The sequence below is a fragment of the Aptenodytes patagonicus genome, chromosome Z (assembly GCF_965638725.1).
Source record: "Aptenodytes patagonicus chromosome Z, bAptPat1.pri.cur, whole genome shotgun sequence".
In the NCBI taxonomy this organism is placed as follows: Eukaryota; Metazoa; Chordata; class Aves; order Sphenisciformes; family Spheniscidae; genus Aptenodytes; species Aptenodytes patagonicus.
Genome location: NC_134982.1, coordinates 71,657,579 through 71,676,750, shown reverse-complemented (window position 1 = coordinate 71,676,750; position 19,172 = coordinate 71,657,579). Strand labels below are relative to the sequence as shown.

General features: G+C 42.9%; 2 protein-coding genes across 2 annotated transcripts in view; both read left to right on the top strand.

Moving 5' to 3' along the window:
* LVRN (laeverin) overlaps positions 1-3,838 on the top strand; it is a 40,797-nt gene extending 36,959 nt beyond the window's left edge. The window contains 3 exon segments of the mRNA XM_076363011.1: positions 651-791; positions 2,032-2,107; positions 3,603-3,838. Of these exon segments, the coding sequence (XP_076219126.1) occupies positions 651-791; positions 2,032-2,107; positions 3,603-3,749 (364 nt within the window). The 3' untranslated portion in view covers positions 3,750-3,838.
* An 11,494-nt stretch (positions 3,839-15,332) lies between these two features.
* Positions 15,333-17,638, top strand: ARL14EPL (ARF like GTPase 14 effector protein like). The gene is made up of 3 exons (XM_076362201.1): positions 15,333-15,443; positions 16,906-17,045; positions 17,412-17,638. Exons 1-3 carry the CDS (start codon positions 15,333-15,335, stop codon positions 17,632-17,634), a joined length of 474 nt encoding a protein of 157 aa, XP_076218316.1. The 3' UTR covers positions 17,635-17,638.
* The last annotated feature ends 1,534 nt before the right edge of the window (positions 17,639-19,172 follow it).

Sequence of the window (19,172 nt, the reverse complement as noted above, 5' to 3'; positions counted from 1 at the left end):
CAAGACCCTATGAGAAGATAAGTCTTTAACAGTCCTTGAAAGTAGGAGCATGCAAGGTGATACATTGAGGCAACAAAGAGAATAGTTACTTACTTTTTCAAGATATTCAGGCACTCACTGCCACTGACATCATTGGCAGGTAGTTCCTTAAATACTTCTGAAATCATGCCTTGGCCCCCATGAAAACATCCAAGACCCCTTGTTACTGGGTCTTTTTATAGGGGACCCTATAAACAGGTGCCATCTGCATAACGGAGTGTCTCACTGCTGGCTCACTCTCCAGGCTCCATGTGTGTCACAGCAAAGTGAGTCTCCAGAAACTGTGAAGCAGTTTGCCCTTCCACAGGGTTATCTGGTAGGAGTGGTTGTCTTTCTGCAACACAGATAAGAAAAGCACGTATATCCACCTGATGTGCTACACCCTCATTTTACTGAGAAGCGGAGAGACAGTGTGCAAGAACAGGGGATTTCACCAATGTAAGGACAAAACCCAAGCTGAATACACAGCTCAGAGTCACACCAACTTTGGTGTAACCTTCCACATTCTGGTATTTGTTGAGACAGGAATTTTCCCTAACTGGATGATCTCTCCAGATTATCACTGTTAAACAGCAAGTGATAGGTACAATTATTGCCTTCTTTTCTAACAGATACTTGCAATATGGACTCAGCGATACATTATTTTCTTCCAATTGTACTTCAATCATCATCTTCTATGTGGTGACTAAGGATATTGGGCACCGTATAGCCTGGGAATTTGTTACGGAAAATTGGCCACTTTTAAGTGAAAGGTATGGTAAGCAACCAGCTTTGGGTTCCCTTTATTTCTGTGGCTCTTTGGCTTCTTCCTCCATCTTTATGTTTGAGCTGTAAAATCCAGCTGTAAAATGCAGATTTTCCTTCCAGAGATGGCTTTTTTGTAATGATTAATGCAATTCCTTAAGTATGCAGAGCAGGGTTTTCAGGATTCAACTCTGATCAAGGCTTAATGTCAAAGAAGAGCTCCTGTCAGACACATAATGCTTTAAAAATCAGTCTGTTCATGACTGTTTCAGTGCTTTTAAGTGTTAAATTTCCTGGAAAATGTGACTGTAGAAATGCGTTTATCCACTAGCATTTCACAAGCGTGGGTGTAAAATGCTGGAGTAATATTGTAACCTCTTTTCCAAAGAGAGTATGGAGAGATGGGGGATTGGAGCATACAGGTTTACTATCGCTGCAAGGACCAACTACAGCATTATTCCCTGACTTAAGTCCCAACCCATCTCCAGCCTCCCTGCACTGATGCAGGTAAACTGCAGGTGAGCTTGGGCTACCTGTCTCGAGCAAATCAAGTATTTTGATGTCTGTTTGACCTTGGCAATGGTGAAAAGCAGCAGGGCTGTCACAGAGTATATTCCTGCTGCCTTTTGTGGCAGGGGAGTCCATCGGGAGCCATTAGTGGCAGCATAACCAAGACCCGCCATCTGGGAGCATTCAAATGTCTATCTGTAGTGCTAACGCCAGAAAAGGCAAGTTGAAGCAGGTTTGTGTCACACCAACTTGTTCCCTTACAGAGCTTTTCTGCGTTCCATACTGATGAGAAATTTGCTGGGAAACTGACCCATTATTTTCAAACTAAAAGAATAGTGTGGGCATTAATTTATACACCATCCTCAAGACACCAACAGAAACACCAAGCTGTTAGAATCATTACTGGTTAGCCTTTCTAGCTCAGTTTGGCTGTATAGACTCACAAAGATTATCTGTTTCAAGCAAAGAATTCATGTTACCAAAGTAGAAATACCAGATCTTACCAGAAAATGAAAATGAAGGGTAATTAATGTGCTTCATCCTGCTCAAATGTCTAAATTGAATGTTAATGATATTTCTTTAAAAGGGGGGAAAAAAGTACACAATTGCAAACTTCAGCTTAGTTGGTATTTCCAACATGGTAAATAATAACTAAATAGTGGGAGTGTTTTCAAATGAGATGAAATGTAGTATATTTGCTAACATGCTGTTTGAAGGACCTTTATCTCAATTTTACAGGTATGGAAAGGAATTATTACATGATGTATTAAAAATCATGGGAAGATTTGTCAATACAGATGTACAGATCCAAGAGGTAAATCAGAGAAGCAGTTAGTTTTAACTTTATTGCCAGTTTGTAAATACAGGTTTTTAAATCTCTTGTTTTTTAAAGAAATCATAGAATGTATTGTTTAGTGTTGCTGTGTTGAGACATTGAGAAAAATGGTACTTCCTCATCTGCAAAATAAACATATGAACATGCACCCACAGCTCTGCAGTCTGTGTGTGCGGTTGGTTGTTAAGCATGGCATGAAAGTGAGCTTTTGTGCAGGGGTGGATGTTGTCCGGCTCTGTGTGGTTGCAGCGTAAGAGGTTGCCTGTCCATGCGCTGAACAGATGGCCTGCACGTGTCATATGGTTCTTTCCTTTTGATTGCGTGGCAGCCCAGATGAGCCCATGAACAATACTTTATAACTGGACTGCTGTACATCTGGAAAAAGGGAATGGGTTTTGGGAAATCTGCTGAAGGGTGGAAATCTGTGGGAGGTGGCTGTAGGCTGTCTTATTTTATTCCCCACAATAATACACGTGTTAGTGCCTGGGACAAATCAATAACTATCACTGCTTGTTTCATTCTCTTTTCTTGTTCTTTCGCCTCCAGTTCATGTCTCCCTAGATTCTTTCCCAAAATATTATTTTCTTAACAGCTCAGCTTTTGTGCTTGTCTGCATGTGATGCACATCTCTGTGCCAGCCCTGAACTATTAGTATCTGTCATTACAAGAAAAATTTTGCTTCCCTTTTTTGCTGTTGATTGATGCATGCGTATAGCAAGTAACTGAGAAGGGATGCTTAATGAGGAGAGCAAATTCAGAGTCTTAGCTCCTAAAATCAAAGAAATCTCTCTTGAACATTCATGAACTATAAATTTTTCACCTTTTGTTCTTTAGGGACAAGTTAATTCCCTGGAATGGCAAAAAGCAATAGCCCAATGCCAGCCTTTAAATTAACCTTCAGGTTTGGAACTGAGTCCCAATAAATATTATCAAAGCTCTCTCATTTTCCTTTTTAAAATCTATCTGTAGAGATCACCTTTGCCATGATGTCTACAGGAAATGTACCAAAAGTTGGGCTGCTGGCATGTTAGGTTCCTGCTTGTCATGCTGCCACCTATCTCATTGCTCCTCTTGTTCATTTCCTGCTCCCCCCATGTATTTCTTTGCTGTTCTTCAGTCCTCTCTTGTCTTCTTCTCATTAGACTGATAGAAAAGACTTCTTGTTCTGTGACTGTAGAGCAGGCAGCACACAAGGATTCTGCTACCTACCTAGTGCTAGACACCGTGTGGTACCACCAGTACTAGTGAAGTTGGCTGCATTTGAAAGGATTTTCAGAGGGATGGCAAAAGGGCACGTTCCTGATGTGCAAGGAGCTTTCCAACCTTAGTGTTAGTCAGTAAGCTTGCCCCATCCCTTTCTTACTTTCTGCCATCTCCCCCTTTTCTATGCACTTCTATCTAAAGCATGTCAGGTACACAGTTGCTTGCTGCAAGTGAAGTTATGTGAACTAAGCTCATGTGTTTATTTCTTCAGTTGCAGGTTTTTTATAATGCTACACTGGAAGAGGATGAGAGAGTGGCTACTACTCTACTACTGGAGTTTACAAAATTTGAAAATATGGAAAGGAGAGAACTGCTAATCAAAGTTGCCAACTGGTTACAGAAAAATGTAGATGATTGACTTGGAAAACAATTTTCAGTATATTTTATAGTGTGATTCACTAGCATTTTGGTATTCATTTTAAGATGTAATTAAAGATAAAGCACATTTTTATGAGTCCTGTGGTTGTCTTCCCAACTGGAAAGTCAGGCTAAAATCATTCACAAAGAAAAGAAAGATTCAACAAAAGAAATGAGAGATATATTTTCATATTATATCTAAACTCATTTCCTACTGGATGAGTTGTTAGTAGGGATGTGTTGCTAATAATAATCTAACATATAGATACAGTCCTAAATCCTTTGTTTTTTCTGAGTATCAGAATGAAAGGTGTGGTACAAGTTTGTGGCAGAAACACATGAGGAAGCTGGAAAAGTTTTATATCCTATTTTGCTTATGATTTGTACTGTGACTTTGGGCAAGTCATTTAATCTGTCTCTCTCCACTTCTACGTTTGTAAATTGCGAAGAGGACAATAATTTAAAACAGTGCCATGAAACATAAACTTGAGAATGGCTTCAGAGCCTTAGGGAGGAAAGGACTAAAGAAACCTCAAATTTTAATTGTAATAAGTGAATGCCTTGTCATTTCAACTTTATTTTTCCTTAGCAGATCTGTACTTAATGTGTCTACATTCACATTTGTGTTTGATTAGGAATGTGCTTTTGAAGAGATCCTCCCAGTTGTCTCCGTTTTGCATGCTTCAACCCCCAGGACAGTCTTGGAGTGTGTGAACTGGATTCTATTTGGATGAAATTTAGCTAGGAGATGGTGAGCTCCTGGTGTGCAACTGATAGACACTGCCATCTGATGATCATTTTGTCCATGGTAGCAGAGTGCAACTAGTCTAAACTAACCTCTCTGGAACATCACCAGGTGTTTCCATTCTTACTGCACTGAGCTGCTCACTGATGTAGACATAGGGTTAATCATCTTGCTTACACAGCATTTTGGAGGTGACAGACAAACAGAATTCAGTCCATTAGTATTAGCAAACCATATTAGCTTGTGGTTGAAGAAGTATGGGATCCTCAGTCCATGCAATTTATTTATTTGTGGGGTAATAGTATTATGACATAATTACTGGTGCTCAGGTTAACATAGAAAACAATGTTATGTGGGAATGCAGGAAACCCAAGAAGTTAGAGTACTGCACTATGAGGAGACAAGGAATAAAAACCAGACTTGTTAATACAAAGAATTTTTCACTGGCACCCTCTAAATACATTTAAGGAAAACATTGCCATGTTGGCTGCAATGAATCTCCTCTTCTCCCCATGGCTGCAAAGAAAAATTTTAACTATTTTGAGACTACCTGAGGATCCCTTTAGTGTATGGGAATTACCAACTGATGCAGCCAGGTTTGTGCTGGAATCATTTGACCTCTTTAGCGTTTGATCCAGTTAAGGGTAGTGCCAAAGAAAATTGTGTGCATTCTTGACAGTCTTCATAAAGCTGGTTCAAAAAGCAGAGGAAGTCATCGAGGCTATGACGAGTTAGAGGAGTTTTGTTTCAGCATTTCCTGTGACTCCCACTAGTTAATCACTGGCTCTGCATGCCTCATCGGATGGGCTAAGTAAAACTCAGGAAAGTCATTGTTGCGGGATTTATGGACTAAACTTCTCCCAACAATATTTTACTCCTAAGCCCAGTTGGTCCAAACCATTTCCTTCCAACCATGAGTAACCACTCTTCCTTTCTAACCACTCTTCCTTATTACTCTTTTGTTATCTTTTTCTTCTTTCTTAATTAGAAATGCCAATATGTAAACAATTACTAAAAAAATTTTAAATAATAAGTTATTTTCAAATAATGGCTCCTGACTAATGTGTGCCTTTTGGCTGACATTCTGTATTGCAGAATAGCAGCACAGTTTTCATGGCAGAGGCAAATGGTGAAGGTGATTGCTAGGCAAGCTGTCTGAGTAGAAGCAGATCTGAATCACTCTTGCTTCCAGCGTCCGCACATTTGCACTTGGTGGCATGTAACATCGACAGCTGTACAATGGCAGTTCCTGCTGCTGTTGAGTGTAAGTTGAGCACAGAGTTTTGGAGAGTGGCAAATGGGAGATGCAGCAAGGGAAGGAGAGGCGCATGCGAGGAATCCAGGGCAAGCTGGGAAAGCTGCTTTATTGCAAAGGGAGTTGGGGTGAAAGGAAGTTAATTGAAAATGAGTATGAGGACATGGATGGGAAACGAGCTTTTACGGTACTTATACAGACTGTGGAGGTGTTCTGTGCATTAAATTGTGAAGATATGTGTGTGTGTTGGGGGGGCGATTTCCATTGAGAGGAGGTGTCACTGGTAGACATGATAGATTTAGTAGGCCCCGAGGGAAAAAAAAAAAAATGTAGCTATGATGGGAAAGATCAGCTTTTTGCTTTAAGTCCTGCTCTCTGCCCTGAGAATGTGGAAGTCAAAAAGTTACACTTGTTCTGCCTTTACAGCATGCATGCATGACAGGGCAGGAGACTTGGGAGCTGGCAAGGATGGGGAAGAGATTGTGCAGTGGAAGGAGTGAGGGAGAATTAGGACCTGCCAGAATAGTTGGGAAGGAAGGATGAAAAGAGGTAGAGGATCAGGGGTCCAAAGAGGAGACAGAATGAGAAAGCAAGTGAGGGAAGCTGCAGGAACAAGGGAAGATCCAAGGGGAATGAGGAGAATGGGCTAAAGAGAGAGAAGTTCAGGCTCCTCTTGAGTGCATTGCTTGCCCTGCTTCCTTTCCCCAAAGAAACTTGACCTGAGGTATTTTGAAGGATTATGTTGTATTGTTTTGGATCCTGTGTTGTTTATCTAGAACAGGGCCAATATCCCCTCGGGTGTGTCCCTGCCCCAGTGTTGGTCATCTGCAGTTCCTCACCACTGTCCCTGCCCTGGCATAAGTTGCCCATAGGCCGCAGTCACCTTGGAGGCGTCCTTCCTCTGGCATCAAGCACCTTCTCCCAAGTGTGCATCTCCAGCTGTGTCCCCAACATCTTCCACGTGTCTCTTCCAGCTTGTTTCTTTTGTTTTCTCCAGCCCCCCTACTGCTCTTTCTTAAATATGTTTGAGCAGTGGTGCCATGTGTTCCCCTGGCTGGCTGCTATTTTGGTGTGTGATGGGCTGTTTTTGTTCATTTCTGAGCTGGGTGGATGCAGCTGTTAGGGCACAGGACAGTTCCTGGCCCACTAGCAGCCCCCACTGCCTAAATCCTGACAGTGCTGATCAGTACAGTCCCATAGTCTCCATTGCAGCCGCCATCACCAGCTGCCCCACAGCACACAGCTTCCAGCTTTCCTTCAAACACCAGGGCTGGCACTAAGAAATCCTGTGTCACCACTTGTCCTCCTGCTGCCATGCACTCTCCCTGCCAGTTTCTCCATAACTGCAAGCCAAGCTGTTCCCAGTAGATAGAAAGACTTCAGAGCTGTTTAAGTCAAGGTCCAAGAGCACCAGCCAACTGCTCCTCTGCACCTCCTGGCACAGCTGTCCCACTCTGCCTGTGCCCCCTGTCCTCCCTGGCACGCCGAGGAGCCTCCCAGGCAGGTGAGGAGAAAGCAGCTCATTGTGAGGCCTGGGTGGTCAAGGTGCAAGCCGCATGCCACCTGGCTGCATTGATGGCACACATGGATGAGGCACGTGGAGCAGCCTGCTCCTTTCAGTGTTGTTGCAAGTCCCAGAAGGGTGGATATGTGGTAGGGAAAAGGAGACGGGGGCTAAAGTGCCATAAATGAACAGCGATGTGGCCTCGCCATGTTCCTGTTGTGCAGTGCCTCACAGAGGACAAAAAGAGCTGTCATCTCTGCATCCCCTGGCCCAGAGATGCAGGGCCTCCTCTGGAGCCGGGTGTGATGGACAGACCCAACTCCTTGACCAAACTAGTGGCAGTTTGGTTCAGGCTCCAAAGGCAGTAAAGGCCATAACCGGGCCAAGAACTTCTCTAGTTCCAACCTGTTCTCTGAAAGCCCGCACAGGAACAGGGTGACATGGTGAGCACTGATGCTCGGAAACTGGAACACCTACCATGTGATTAACACAAGAATAGCAGGTGGTTCTTCCAAGACTCATTTGTCAAGGAACAAAGGAAGTTGTGGGTACAAGGAGTCTCATGCTTACCTTTTCCATCACATGTAATTTGACTGCAAGCCAACCACTTTATTCCATAAATATGACCGCCTAAGTGAGCCTTCTTTGAGCTCTCCCTGCTAGGCAGATGGCTGCATGGCGGTGATCTCCCCTTAAGCTGGGACACCTCTCAGGGTTACTCCTCGAGGCTGAGACCCCTTACCAACTGCAGATCTTTGGTAAGTGACCAATATCGTGCATAATCTTGTATTATAGTGCACTAATATTCTGTATTGGTAACTTTGAATCATTATTATATCCTCTGTGCAGTAAGTAATAGAGTGAACCTTGCCATCTGTTAAGCCTCACTTTTACAATATCTTACTTCAATAGATACTTACTTCAGCTGTTGCTGCTACCTTTGGCAGTGGTTCTTTAAGCAGTCAAAATCTCCCCTGTGACAGAGGGACAATGGGCTCTCATCTTTCGGGGGCCATTGTCTATCATTCTTTGTGATGGAATGTTCTCTGAGGCAAGGACCTAGGCGGGGATGGTGGGCTGACCTCGGCCGGCTGTGTGATGCCCATCCTGATGCTCTCCCACTCCTCAACAGGACGTGGGGAGAAAACGAGGTGAAAAAGCTCATGGGTCGAGATAAAGACAAGGTCATCACTTACCAGTTACCGTCATGGGCAATACGAACTTGACTTGGGGAAATTAATTTGATTTACTGCCAATTAAAATAGACTTGGATAGTGAGAAACAAAAACAAAAATTAAAACACCACCTTCCCCGCACCTTCCCTCTTTCCCAGGCTCATCTTCATTCCCAACTCTTCCACCTCCGTCCCTCAAGCAGACCAGTAGGAAGGAGGAATGGGAGTTGAGGTCAGCCCATAACCGCTCCTCTCTGCCACTCCTTCCTCCTCATGCTGTTCCCAGGGTACATCCACCTGCTCCACCATGGTCCTCCCCAGCTTCTGCAGGGGAGTCCCTGCTCCAGCGCCCACAGCACCGCCTCCCCCGCCTGCCTCGCTGACCTTGGTGGTCGCACTGCTGTTTCTCACTTTGTGTTTTTTTCCCGTCACTCCTCTGCTCGCCTGGCATTTTTGCCCTTTGTTAAGTAGTCTTTCCCAGAGGTGCTGCCAGCTTGGCTGAGGGGCTCAGCCGCGTCCTGCAGCTGACTGGAACCATCGTGACGGGCACAGGGCTGCCCCCGGCCTCTGCTCGCAGAGCTCCCCGCAGGCCCTGCTGCCAGCGCCTGGACATAGCTGGTACAGAGGGGGGAGATAACGCTTGAAGAGGGAGTGTTGTTATAACCTATATGCGACAGCAGGGACAGAGGGAGAGAGGAACAGCAAGGAAGGCGAGTGTGGGCGGAGGGGGGTGAGCAGCCACCCATAACTGGAAGAGGAGGAGGGGGAAGATGGGGACTTCGCCTGCAGGACGCCCAGCTGCCGGCGGTAACACCGAGCTGTTGAGGGTGTGGGGAGGTGGGAACAAACCCTGCTGCCGAGGCGGCCCTCCTGAAACCGGTCGAGAAAATGATAATGCCACATCTCTGGCTTCGGGCTTGGTGACAAGGCGGTGGATAGGAGGAAGCGGCTGCTTTTGCTGCCTGTCTTTTGCCTGTGTGGAAGACGAGGTGCTAAATAAGCCATGAGGTGGTCTGTCAGCAGCTGGAGTGCAGGCGAGACTGGCCCGTGACGGGCTGGTCGACAAGGAGGATTTACAGTCTTCTCTGGAGAAAGGTGTTTTGTTCTCCCCTTGTGCCTCACACAAGCCTTTCACAGCCACTTCTCCTTGGCATCTCAGCCACTAAAATTATCTCCCTGCCTTTCATGTGCTTTCTTCCTGTTATTTCCTCCCCACGCCAATGACTGTTGCTGATTTGAACATCCAGAAAAGAGAAAACAAGAAGCAGAAAAAACTGATAAACCTGGCAGTTTAGGAAAAAATGGGGGTGGGGGGAGGAGGAGGAAGGGGAAATGAATTATAAAATGGGAGGAACACCGCTAAGACCTCACTCTGTGTTAATGTTTTAACAATGAAATCATAGAGCCCCTAGGAACTGTTTCCCAATGGGATAAGAACATTACAGATTGATTTTTAACACTGAAAAATGCATTTTTTTCTCTTCAGCTGTCCCGTATGTACTGGCTGCAGGATGCTACTGAGCACACTGCGCGGCAGAGTGCACTAAGGTGTACAAGGAGCAATCAGCTTGGCATTCGATAACAGCCAGGAAGCTTATAAGAAATTTAACGAATCTGTAATCATTTATCTGCTTTTCTCCCCGCCCCCCCCCCCCCCCCCCCCCCCCCCCCCCCGACAAATAGTAGGGACATTTGTATCCTAACTCCTGAGACGTATTTACAGTCACATGCTCATGGTGGGGAAGACTTGTCCCTGTAGGAACCATTAGGAGTTTCACCACCAGAATAAATCTCTCTAAATGTCACCTGAGATTTTAATCTACATGTACACCCTCACTTACTCATAGCCTAACACCCACTCAGTAAAAACTATTCTGAGTAGATTGCAGGCTGCATGTTATCATGTATGCCATGATAAACAAATGTCAAAACTCATGCACAAACAATTCAGAAAAAGTTCAGATACATGTGTATAAGTACTAGCAAAACGGAAGAAAAGGAGATATTAAACATACGGTGGTTTAATTATAAAATTTTGTATTTATAGAGTTAATCTAAATTAACTAAAAAGTTAATTTAGATTAACTCTATAAGTTATAGTATATAGTTTATATAAAAGTTAATATATATATATTTTTATATATATATATAAAGAGTTAATATAAATTAACTGCAAAAATTCCTGTTTTCTCCATTATGTAGAATATGGAGAAATCAGAAGAACATTGGAAAAAATATAAGCAGGTTCTAGGTTTTTGTTTGTGGCTTGCTGTTGTATGAGTACCTTGGAGATTGTGATTTTTTTTTTTTCCCCGAGGGATTTCTGTTTTGTTTTTCATGACAAGGAAAACGGTCTGTGGAACAAAATGAAGGTATGTGTAGCAGCATTTAAATCACCTAGCTAAGGTCTGCTGCTAGAATGTTACATCAGCTTTTGGTTTTAAAAGTGTCTGGAGGGAAAGAAAATAGTATGGTAAATAATAAAATTACTTGCCCTCAGACTGGTTTGTGAAATACCTCAGAGAATGGATGGATACAGCTGATGAAGATAAAAAGACACGTTGGACTATTTGTCTAAGCACAACAGGAGAATTTATAAGACTTGACAGTTTCGGATGTTTATTAGGATTTAGCTGTGTTCTAGGGAAGAGTAATGAAAAACATAAGTGATTGCAGCATGCTGGAAATTGGCATCTGGAAGTATCAGGAGGAGCCTGAGTTGTCTCCACTAGTGCAACAAACAATCCTGAAACGCAGCAAGCTGAACCATGAGGTTGCATTGTCACTTTAGCTATTGGGGAGCATATTTATTTGATGACTTTTGACTGTTGGATATAGTGAACAAAATCCAGAACATTTTGTCTGAAGTGGTAAAATATTCCTTTACTACATCCATGTCCTAAAAAAAAAATCTCCATTTTTGTAAAATGCAGTAGTTATTACAGGTTTTTTTTTGCTTACTTACCTTTAAGAAAAAAAAGCTCTAAGAAATACATTTGGTCTGTGAACATACCACAGATGCAAGTAATAAATGAGGACTCTCATTCCAGTTTATATAATTTCTCTATTTCCACTCTTTATACTAAGGACTATTTAAAAGCCATAATTAATGAGACAGAAAGTATGAGGTCCTTTAAGATAGTTACCTGGCACTGTCTTCAGCCTGCTTCTCTGGAGAGCACTATTTTGATTATTTGTCTTCTGTTTCAGTCACTCTGGGGCTGATGTCATACTTCCACTATCAGAGGAATTGTGCAGCAGTAAACCTACACTGTACCAGCCCCTTTGGTAAGTACAATTTAAAATTCTCGAGAACCCCCTTTCTCTCTTGCTGTCTGCTCTGAACTGAACATATGTCCTTCAGAACTGCAGGTTTTCAGAAGGTAAGTCTGGCAGATCTCTTCTGCCTATTGCATGACAACCAGAAGATGCATATGATTTTATAAGTATGTCTTAGAGTTCAGCTAAAGGATCACTGACTTCCAGATACGGCAGAAAGGCTCTGGGTTTGGGAGGGAAAACTCACAAGGATTTGTTTTATTTTACTGTGAGAGGGCGGGATTTGCTCATCCAGACTCCTGTCACAGAATTGGCCATTGCTCTGTCACCATGTCTGTCAGTTTTCTGGGAAACCAGCTGAGTTACAAGAGATGAGACCTATTTCTTCATCTGGTCTGTGTTTCCTGACTGGCTTCAAGGCCACCTTCTGAACACACATGCACATTTGGGGCTATGAGAGAAGGCACAGACTAGTTGGTAAGTGGCTTTTCCACATCTTTACAGCTCAGTCCATAGTTGATCCTGAGGAAGATTAATTTATTCTCATTCTTAATTTGGCTGGCACCAGATGTCCTATAGAGATTTCAAGATGCATACTTGAATGTGCCACAAACCTGACTGCTGGTTTCTGAGCCCACAGACATCTCTGCAGAACTAGGCTATGAGGAAGATGGGACTATTGCGAGGGTCTAATCCGTATGGGCATAGGGGGATTAAAGCCATAGGGACAGCATCTTGTCTTGCCCTGGTGAAGGTGATGAACGTGCTTACAGATCTCAGGCAGAAAGTCTCCAATGGCATGACCAAATACAACTTGAAAACAATGTGCATTCACCCTGCAGAGATACTAGCTTTAGGCTGCTGAGATCAAGCAGCCTGAAGTATCTGGAATGCCGGTCACCACATTTTACATCAGCTGAAATATTTAGCAGTGCAATCTGCAAGGATCATAAATAGGAATATTAAATTCTTGAAAGAGCAGATACAGGAAAATATTTCTCTTATGAAAATCATAAACAAATGCAGTTCTTTCCAAATCCCAACATCTTCTGAAACTGTTCTCTGAGCAGAAACATCTGTCTCTTGGATAAGACCAAGTCTCTTTTACTATAACACAGCCTCTGATTTTCTTCCTCCCTTAATCTGCTTTTAGCCTTTTCAGCTGTGGAAAGGGTCTGTGCTGAAATTGCCAGTTCTCAGCCATACGCTACGGCCACAGTGGGATGTTGAGATGTGGATGATCACCTCCAGGAAGTAGTTGCTGTATTCAAAAGCTGTAGGAGAACACAGGTTTTGGTGGAGGAAGAGTGCAATTGATGGTTGTCTTCTGAGTTGACATTTTTTATGGAAGAGACTAGTGTTCAATGCATTGCCCTTGAACTATCACTACAGCCAGACCAAAAACAGTAGATGAAACAACTCTGCTTTAGGACCAAGAATACTTTCCTTTGGATAATTAGGTTCTGCAGACTCGAGAGTGGATATCTGAGTCTCACAGTCTCCCTTGTTCCCCTATCCCCCTTCAGAACATGCTATGGAGGATAATCAGTCCTGTGGGCCTCACCAATTTCTGAATTTTGCACAGTTTCTCAGTCACACTGTGCCTCATTTTTTAGTATCTTTCCTGGAGATTAAAATTTAACACTTTATCTTTACAATATATATGGAGACAGAAATGTGCTACATTTTCTGTGCAGGATATTTTCACTGAGGTGCAAGGGCATTTGAAACGTGTTTGGAACAAGAAGCTTGTTCCTTTTCTGCCAGTATTTAAAAAGTGGCTTCTGATTTTGGGCGTTTGGCTCCAGATAACTGCTAGGACCTAGTTTCCAAAGGAGTCGAATATTTACACCATCAGAGGACATGTGGGAATTCTGTATGCTTACGCTGGTAGCTGCTGATGGCTGTTCTGCTCCTGAACCCCGCACACTGTAAAAAACCAGGCATGGATGATGGTCATGCATACTTACAAAGTGCTTTAACAATGCTGGATGCATGGTTGGACACAGGAGATGTATGAAGCAAATCCTTATCAGGACTCCAACCTGAGTGCATATGAAGAGCAATGCTCACTTTCTCTGGAGCAGTGGCCTTCATTCTTGTTTTATTTGTGGGTCCCTAGCAAATTTCCAGCAGGAAAGCAGGCTCCCCCATACAGCAAACATTAATTGCCTGATAGTAGCTTTCCTTTTCCAATCCTAAAAAGATGCTCAAGTCCCAGGGCTAAAACTGTTGCTGTAGAGCATCCCGTTGTGAACAGTGTCACAATGTCAGTCATTCTTCTGGTCACTGAAGAGAACAAAGGGAAATCCTCTCCAAAACAGGCTGAAGGCTGTTCTTTTCACCTCTCAAAAAAGCGTCCCCTCCCGTTACTGCAAGGTCTCTTCCTTCTCATTCCTATTCCCACTTTGACTGTCGCCCTGCAGGGAGGGGCTGCGACAGGGGGAACTAAAGGTCCCGGACTCCTCTCCTGCTTCTCTCAGAGAGGTGCTGGCCCTCTGGCAGTGGTGAAATGAAGATCGTCTCTGGGACAGGGTTTGGGCAACAGTCCTGAAGTGCAGGGTAACCTGGCAGAGACAACCACACTACCTTTCAGAGGCAATGGGAGAGACTGGGCAGCACCTGGGGAAAGGTTGGAGGAACTCCAAAAAAGCTTAAATATTTCTGGTGGTGTTTGGGGTTGAAGTCTGAGGCACTGGAACTGCATAAAAAGTTTTAACTAAGCAGCTTCACAAGATGGGTAAGAAGAAGTAGCTAACATCCGTCCTGAACAGTTGCCACCACCATTTCTGTGTGATGGGGGAGAGGGGATGGCATTTGTAGAACAGACTCACAGAACCCAGTCCTCCCTGGGTGCTTTGTTAGCAGAGTGAGTGGTGCACTTTTTTTCTGTTAAACCTAAAAGTTACACATTCTATTTATTTGCAAAGCTAAGGACTGAGATTTAAAAGCCAAGAAGTTTACTTTTAGTGCATTGGTTGAAGTCTTCAGGAAGAAAACTGCGAATCCGCAGGGAATGGTCTAGTTGCTACGGACGCAGCTCTGACAGACGCTTCGGGTGTCTATGAATAACGCCAGAGAACACGCCCAGGCCCCTCCTGCTACCCCGCCCCCCACCCCGGCCGCTCTTTTTTGGAGCCTTGCAAGAAGAACCGCAGCTAGGACAAGAGTGTCACCTGCTGGTAAGCGAAATGACTGCTCCTGCCTGCTGTTGTCTTCACTGCCACTGCACATCGCCGATTGTGTTCTGTGGGAATACCGCTTCTCACCTCTACTACGTTAAAGGTGACAACGCGGTGAAGCGGTGTCAGTAACAGATTCAGAGATGACAGCATTTCTTTCAATTTCTGTGTTATTTAAACGCTATAGATTTTCCGAGGTTTGCTTAACGACTAATATAGTGGCTTTGGTGATACAGCTTTTGTTACGTTATTTTAATACAGTTTTAAAATCGAGGCTGACACGGAGCCACATTTTGTTCTGCATTTGCTGTGGGTTAAGGATACATAAAAGCCTAGTATGGGTATCACCTGCTCACCTTAAAACCTTCACTTAAAAGTCTGAGGATCTCACACTTCTGTATATGTTTAACACATATGTATGTTTGTATTTCACAAGGATGGTCAAATGAGTGATCATGCGGAAGAAAACTGCAAGAAAAGCAATTCTGACCAGGAAATGTCTGCAGAAGGAAATGTCTCTTCTGCTAAGGACTGCTCAGTAACGCAAAAACAATTGGTATGACTTCTCCAGTACCATTTTATTATCAAGATACTTACCACTGCCTTAAATTTCTTCCATAATTACAAAAATAAAAAGCTGGAGTCAATAGGGAAATATCAGTAATAACAACAGTGAAATGAGTCAAGTTTGCAGTGCATTGATTTAAAGGGCTAAGAGCACTTCTGAGCTAGAAAGAAATAGTAAGTAGGGAAATAGGAGAGTACTCTTAGAGGGAGGACTATCTCCATAGCTTATTATTTGTTTCCAACTTGAAATTGTGTAATTTATGATCGTGGACAATGATGATGCTGAAGCATATTTTCTGCACTGAAAATCTACCCCAGACTCAAAAGAAGAAATGTCTGAATAATGTAGGTGCATGAGATTGCCCTGTAGGTTTTCAGCAGGGTGCAACTGAAGATGCACAGCATCAACTATCTTGTAAGTAAGTGCACTCAAGGGCACGGCTATTTCTAAATCACTGTATCAGCAGATTGGACTGAACTGCCCCTGCTTTCCCCATGAGAAGCAATGAAGGCACTCACTTGTTTGTGAAAAATCACTGTGGACTCTGAAAGGAATGACACCCTCCAGGGAAGCTGAGGGGTGGCAAGTCAGCTCCATTTACCTAAGAGGAGAAGAGAAATTTGTATGTACGTGTGTGCCTCTGCATAATGAGTGACAAGTGTATGTTCAATGTCCACAGTCATTGTCCAAAGAGAAATTGTTTGACACAATGCCCATGTTTGTTTGCATTGACTTTAGACATGAGTGTCAACATACATGGACTATGTGGAATGGCAATACACAGAGCTGATGTTTTAACCTCCAAAACTATTCAGTGGTTTTAGCTAATTGCAGACATGAATTCCACAAAATAGGCAAGAAAATGCTCTCTCCTATTTCTCAAAAACTGTGCTCAGTTTAGCTTCTTTATTTTTGTCTGTGCTTTTTTCATACTCCTCCCTTGTGCAAATGCTTCCTTCCTGCACTAGTTGCTCCTCCAGACATTTCTCTTGCCCTCAGATTGTTTGGACAAAGATGAGTTCTAGGCATCTGAGGGAACAGCTAAGATAAGGGCGAATCCAGTTGAGATGCTTATAATCATAGTACTTGTTTTTACATTATGGATAAAGTTGAAGAAAAAAAACCCAACATGATTCTGCCTCCCACAAAACAACTTTCAAACTCCAAGCCACTGTACCAGAACTACTGTACCACCATGTATTCAGAGTTGAGGTTGTTCCCTCTCCTGTCAGGATGCACGGTCGGTCAAAGGAATACTCAACAGTTAGGCAAGCAAACATTTTAAACAATGTGATCTTAATTTAGGTCGAGTTTTGCTTCGTTTCCTGTGTTGTTTTAAGTTATCAAGAAAATTAATTTTAATGTCATTTGAAAGCCAGTGAGGACATTTGGCAGCCAATAAATATTTGTTCCAATTGTACTAATTATAAACTTTGTTGTTTATTTATAGCAACAACTTGAGAAACAATTAAAATGCTTAGCCTTTCAAAATCCAGGACCTCAGGTAGCTGACTTCAATCCTGAAACTAGAGAGCAGAAAAAGAAGGCGCGCATGTCACAGATGAAGCAAGACTTTTTTTATAAGCCCAAGTAAGATGTGCTAATTTATTACATATTTTACTTTAAAAAATGGCTGGTATGCTGTTTACTGAATATAAATGAAATGAATAAAAGCATTAATATTTTACAGAGAGATTTATTACAGATGAAAGCTGTGCTGGGAAAACAAGCTTTTTCTCTGGGACTTAAGAGAATTTTGATTACTTCTTTGGCACACTTTCATTTTTAATAACAGTGGCTGTTGCAATTAGGATATAATGCTGGTATTTCATTATACTGTGAGGTTGTTCAAGAGGAAATATTTGTTCCTGGACAGATGTTTTCCGTATTTGTTTGGTTTAGACTTCGAACATGTTGAAGCATTCTCTGAGAATCACTTTTTCTTCTCTTTCGCAGAATTACAAAGAAGTATGACAAACATGGCAGGCTGCTTTGTAATAACATGGATTTGTGTGATTGCCTGGAAAAGAACTGTCTGGGTTGCTTCTATCCTTGCCCTAAATGCAATTCAAACAAATGTGGACCAGAATGTCGCTGCAATAGGAAATGGGTTTATGATGCAATTGAGACTGAAGCTGGGAATGTGATCAGCGTGTTGCCATTTTTTGTCCCTGACTGATTTTGTTCTGATAGTTTTTGTGCCTGAGCGAAGTTCTTTTTTCTTCACATTTTATTACGGTAAATCTTGGCTTTATGAATTGTCTTTAGTGAAGTGCCTGGCAGTGGTGCTTGTGCTTCTTTACTGCTGCCTACCTAGCAGACTTTAACCTTCCCCATTAAGTAAAAGTATGTATTTCATTCTTCCTCATCCTTGTGAGCTTTACTGAGGCATCTAGTCAGTCCTCTCTAAATCTTGACTTTCTAAAACGGAAGGTGTCTGGACTGCTGTGGGAAGACAATTTTCTTACCCTGGGAAGCTGAACCACATTACTTGTAATGAGTTTTTTTCTTGCCGATCTCTCTGCTTGTTCATTTACTCAGCTGTGTGACACAGCTCTTTCTTTTGTGAAAGCTTGTCAAAGTGCCTTTCCTTCTGATGCATTCGTGTCTTGTATAGATGAGGCAGGAGTCATTTGAGGTAACACCGTTCTTTTGAAACTAGGTCACTGCTTTCCATGTCCCTCCATATATAAAGCAGAGGAGAGTGGAAACGACTCTGCAATTCTTTCTTGCTGCCCAGGCTACAAGACTGAAACCAACACGTTCAGTCAGCATTTTTTTTCTTACAGGATATGGCGCACTTAACCTTGATCAGTCATTAATTATATAGCTAAACGGATTGGATATTTTTGCCTCTGGACAGAAAAGTCTCTTCAGTTCCAGGATTTTCCTTTTCATGCAAGACACAACAGATTTCAAATACTGTAACTTACACCCAGTCTTCTTATGAGGTAGGTGTTCTCATTCATGATGGGCGCTCACACCCTTTTTGAGGAGTGAGGGTCCCTCTGGATCTTGAAGGGGGGAAGGCTGCAGATTGCCACAGGTGATCTCCAGGAGCGTGCTGCTAGTGAGGGAATCATTCCCTGGGCCCAGTGCTTGTTGTTTTTGAGGAGACTCTCCCAGCTTTGAATGCGGCACCACTTTTCTCCCCTATAAGAGGCCATTCTCTGTGGACAAAGACCTCCTGCTCCAAGGCAGAGATATTTCCCAGTAGAAGAAACTGCCTGGAACAGATCCCAAGAATGCCTTAACACCACAATCTCCTTCTGACTTGATAACCTTGGAAAGATTTGTTGCTCCTCTCAACTAATGACACCCAGTACCAAAAAACTTCATAGGAATATTTGCTGTGTGGTTAAAACACTCTCTGTTTGGCAGTCGGATCTGGTGCTGTTCTCTTGTATACCTCACTGATCCCAAAGTATCCTTTGACTTGTGCCAGGAGTCCAAATAGCCCACATCATCTCTGAGCTTTATTTCTTAAAGTAGGTGGAAATCCTGGCAATGTAGTCAGGGATTGGTTTCTTGTTCCAGGTGTGCCACAGACTCATTCTGGACTTGACTGAATAAGCAGCCTTCAAGAAGACAAAGTTGATTTACACGGACAGGAAGATGTCAGCCTTCCTTTGAAATAACCTCAAGATCTGAAATAGACAAGTTTGAATTAGCTTCACTTTCTTTCCACTTAAAGGAAAAAACCCAAATAGTTTCTCA

Excerpts from the sequence above, each read along its gene's own strand:
- ARL14EPL (XM_076362201.1), top strand. The coding sequence starts at position 15,333 with ATGAGTGATCATGCGGAAGAAAACTGCAAGAAAAGCAATTCTGACCAG. Across the intron at positions 15,444-16,905 it reads CAGTAACGCAAAAACAATTG|CAACAACTTGAGAAACAATT; the intron begins GTATGACTTCTC and ends GTTTATTTATAG. Across the intron at positions 17,046-17,411 it reads GACTTTTTTTATAAGCCCAA|AATTACAAAGAAGTATGACA; the intron begins GTAAGATGTGCT and ends TCTCTTTCGCAG.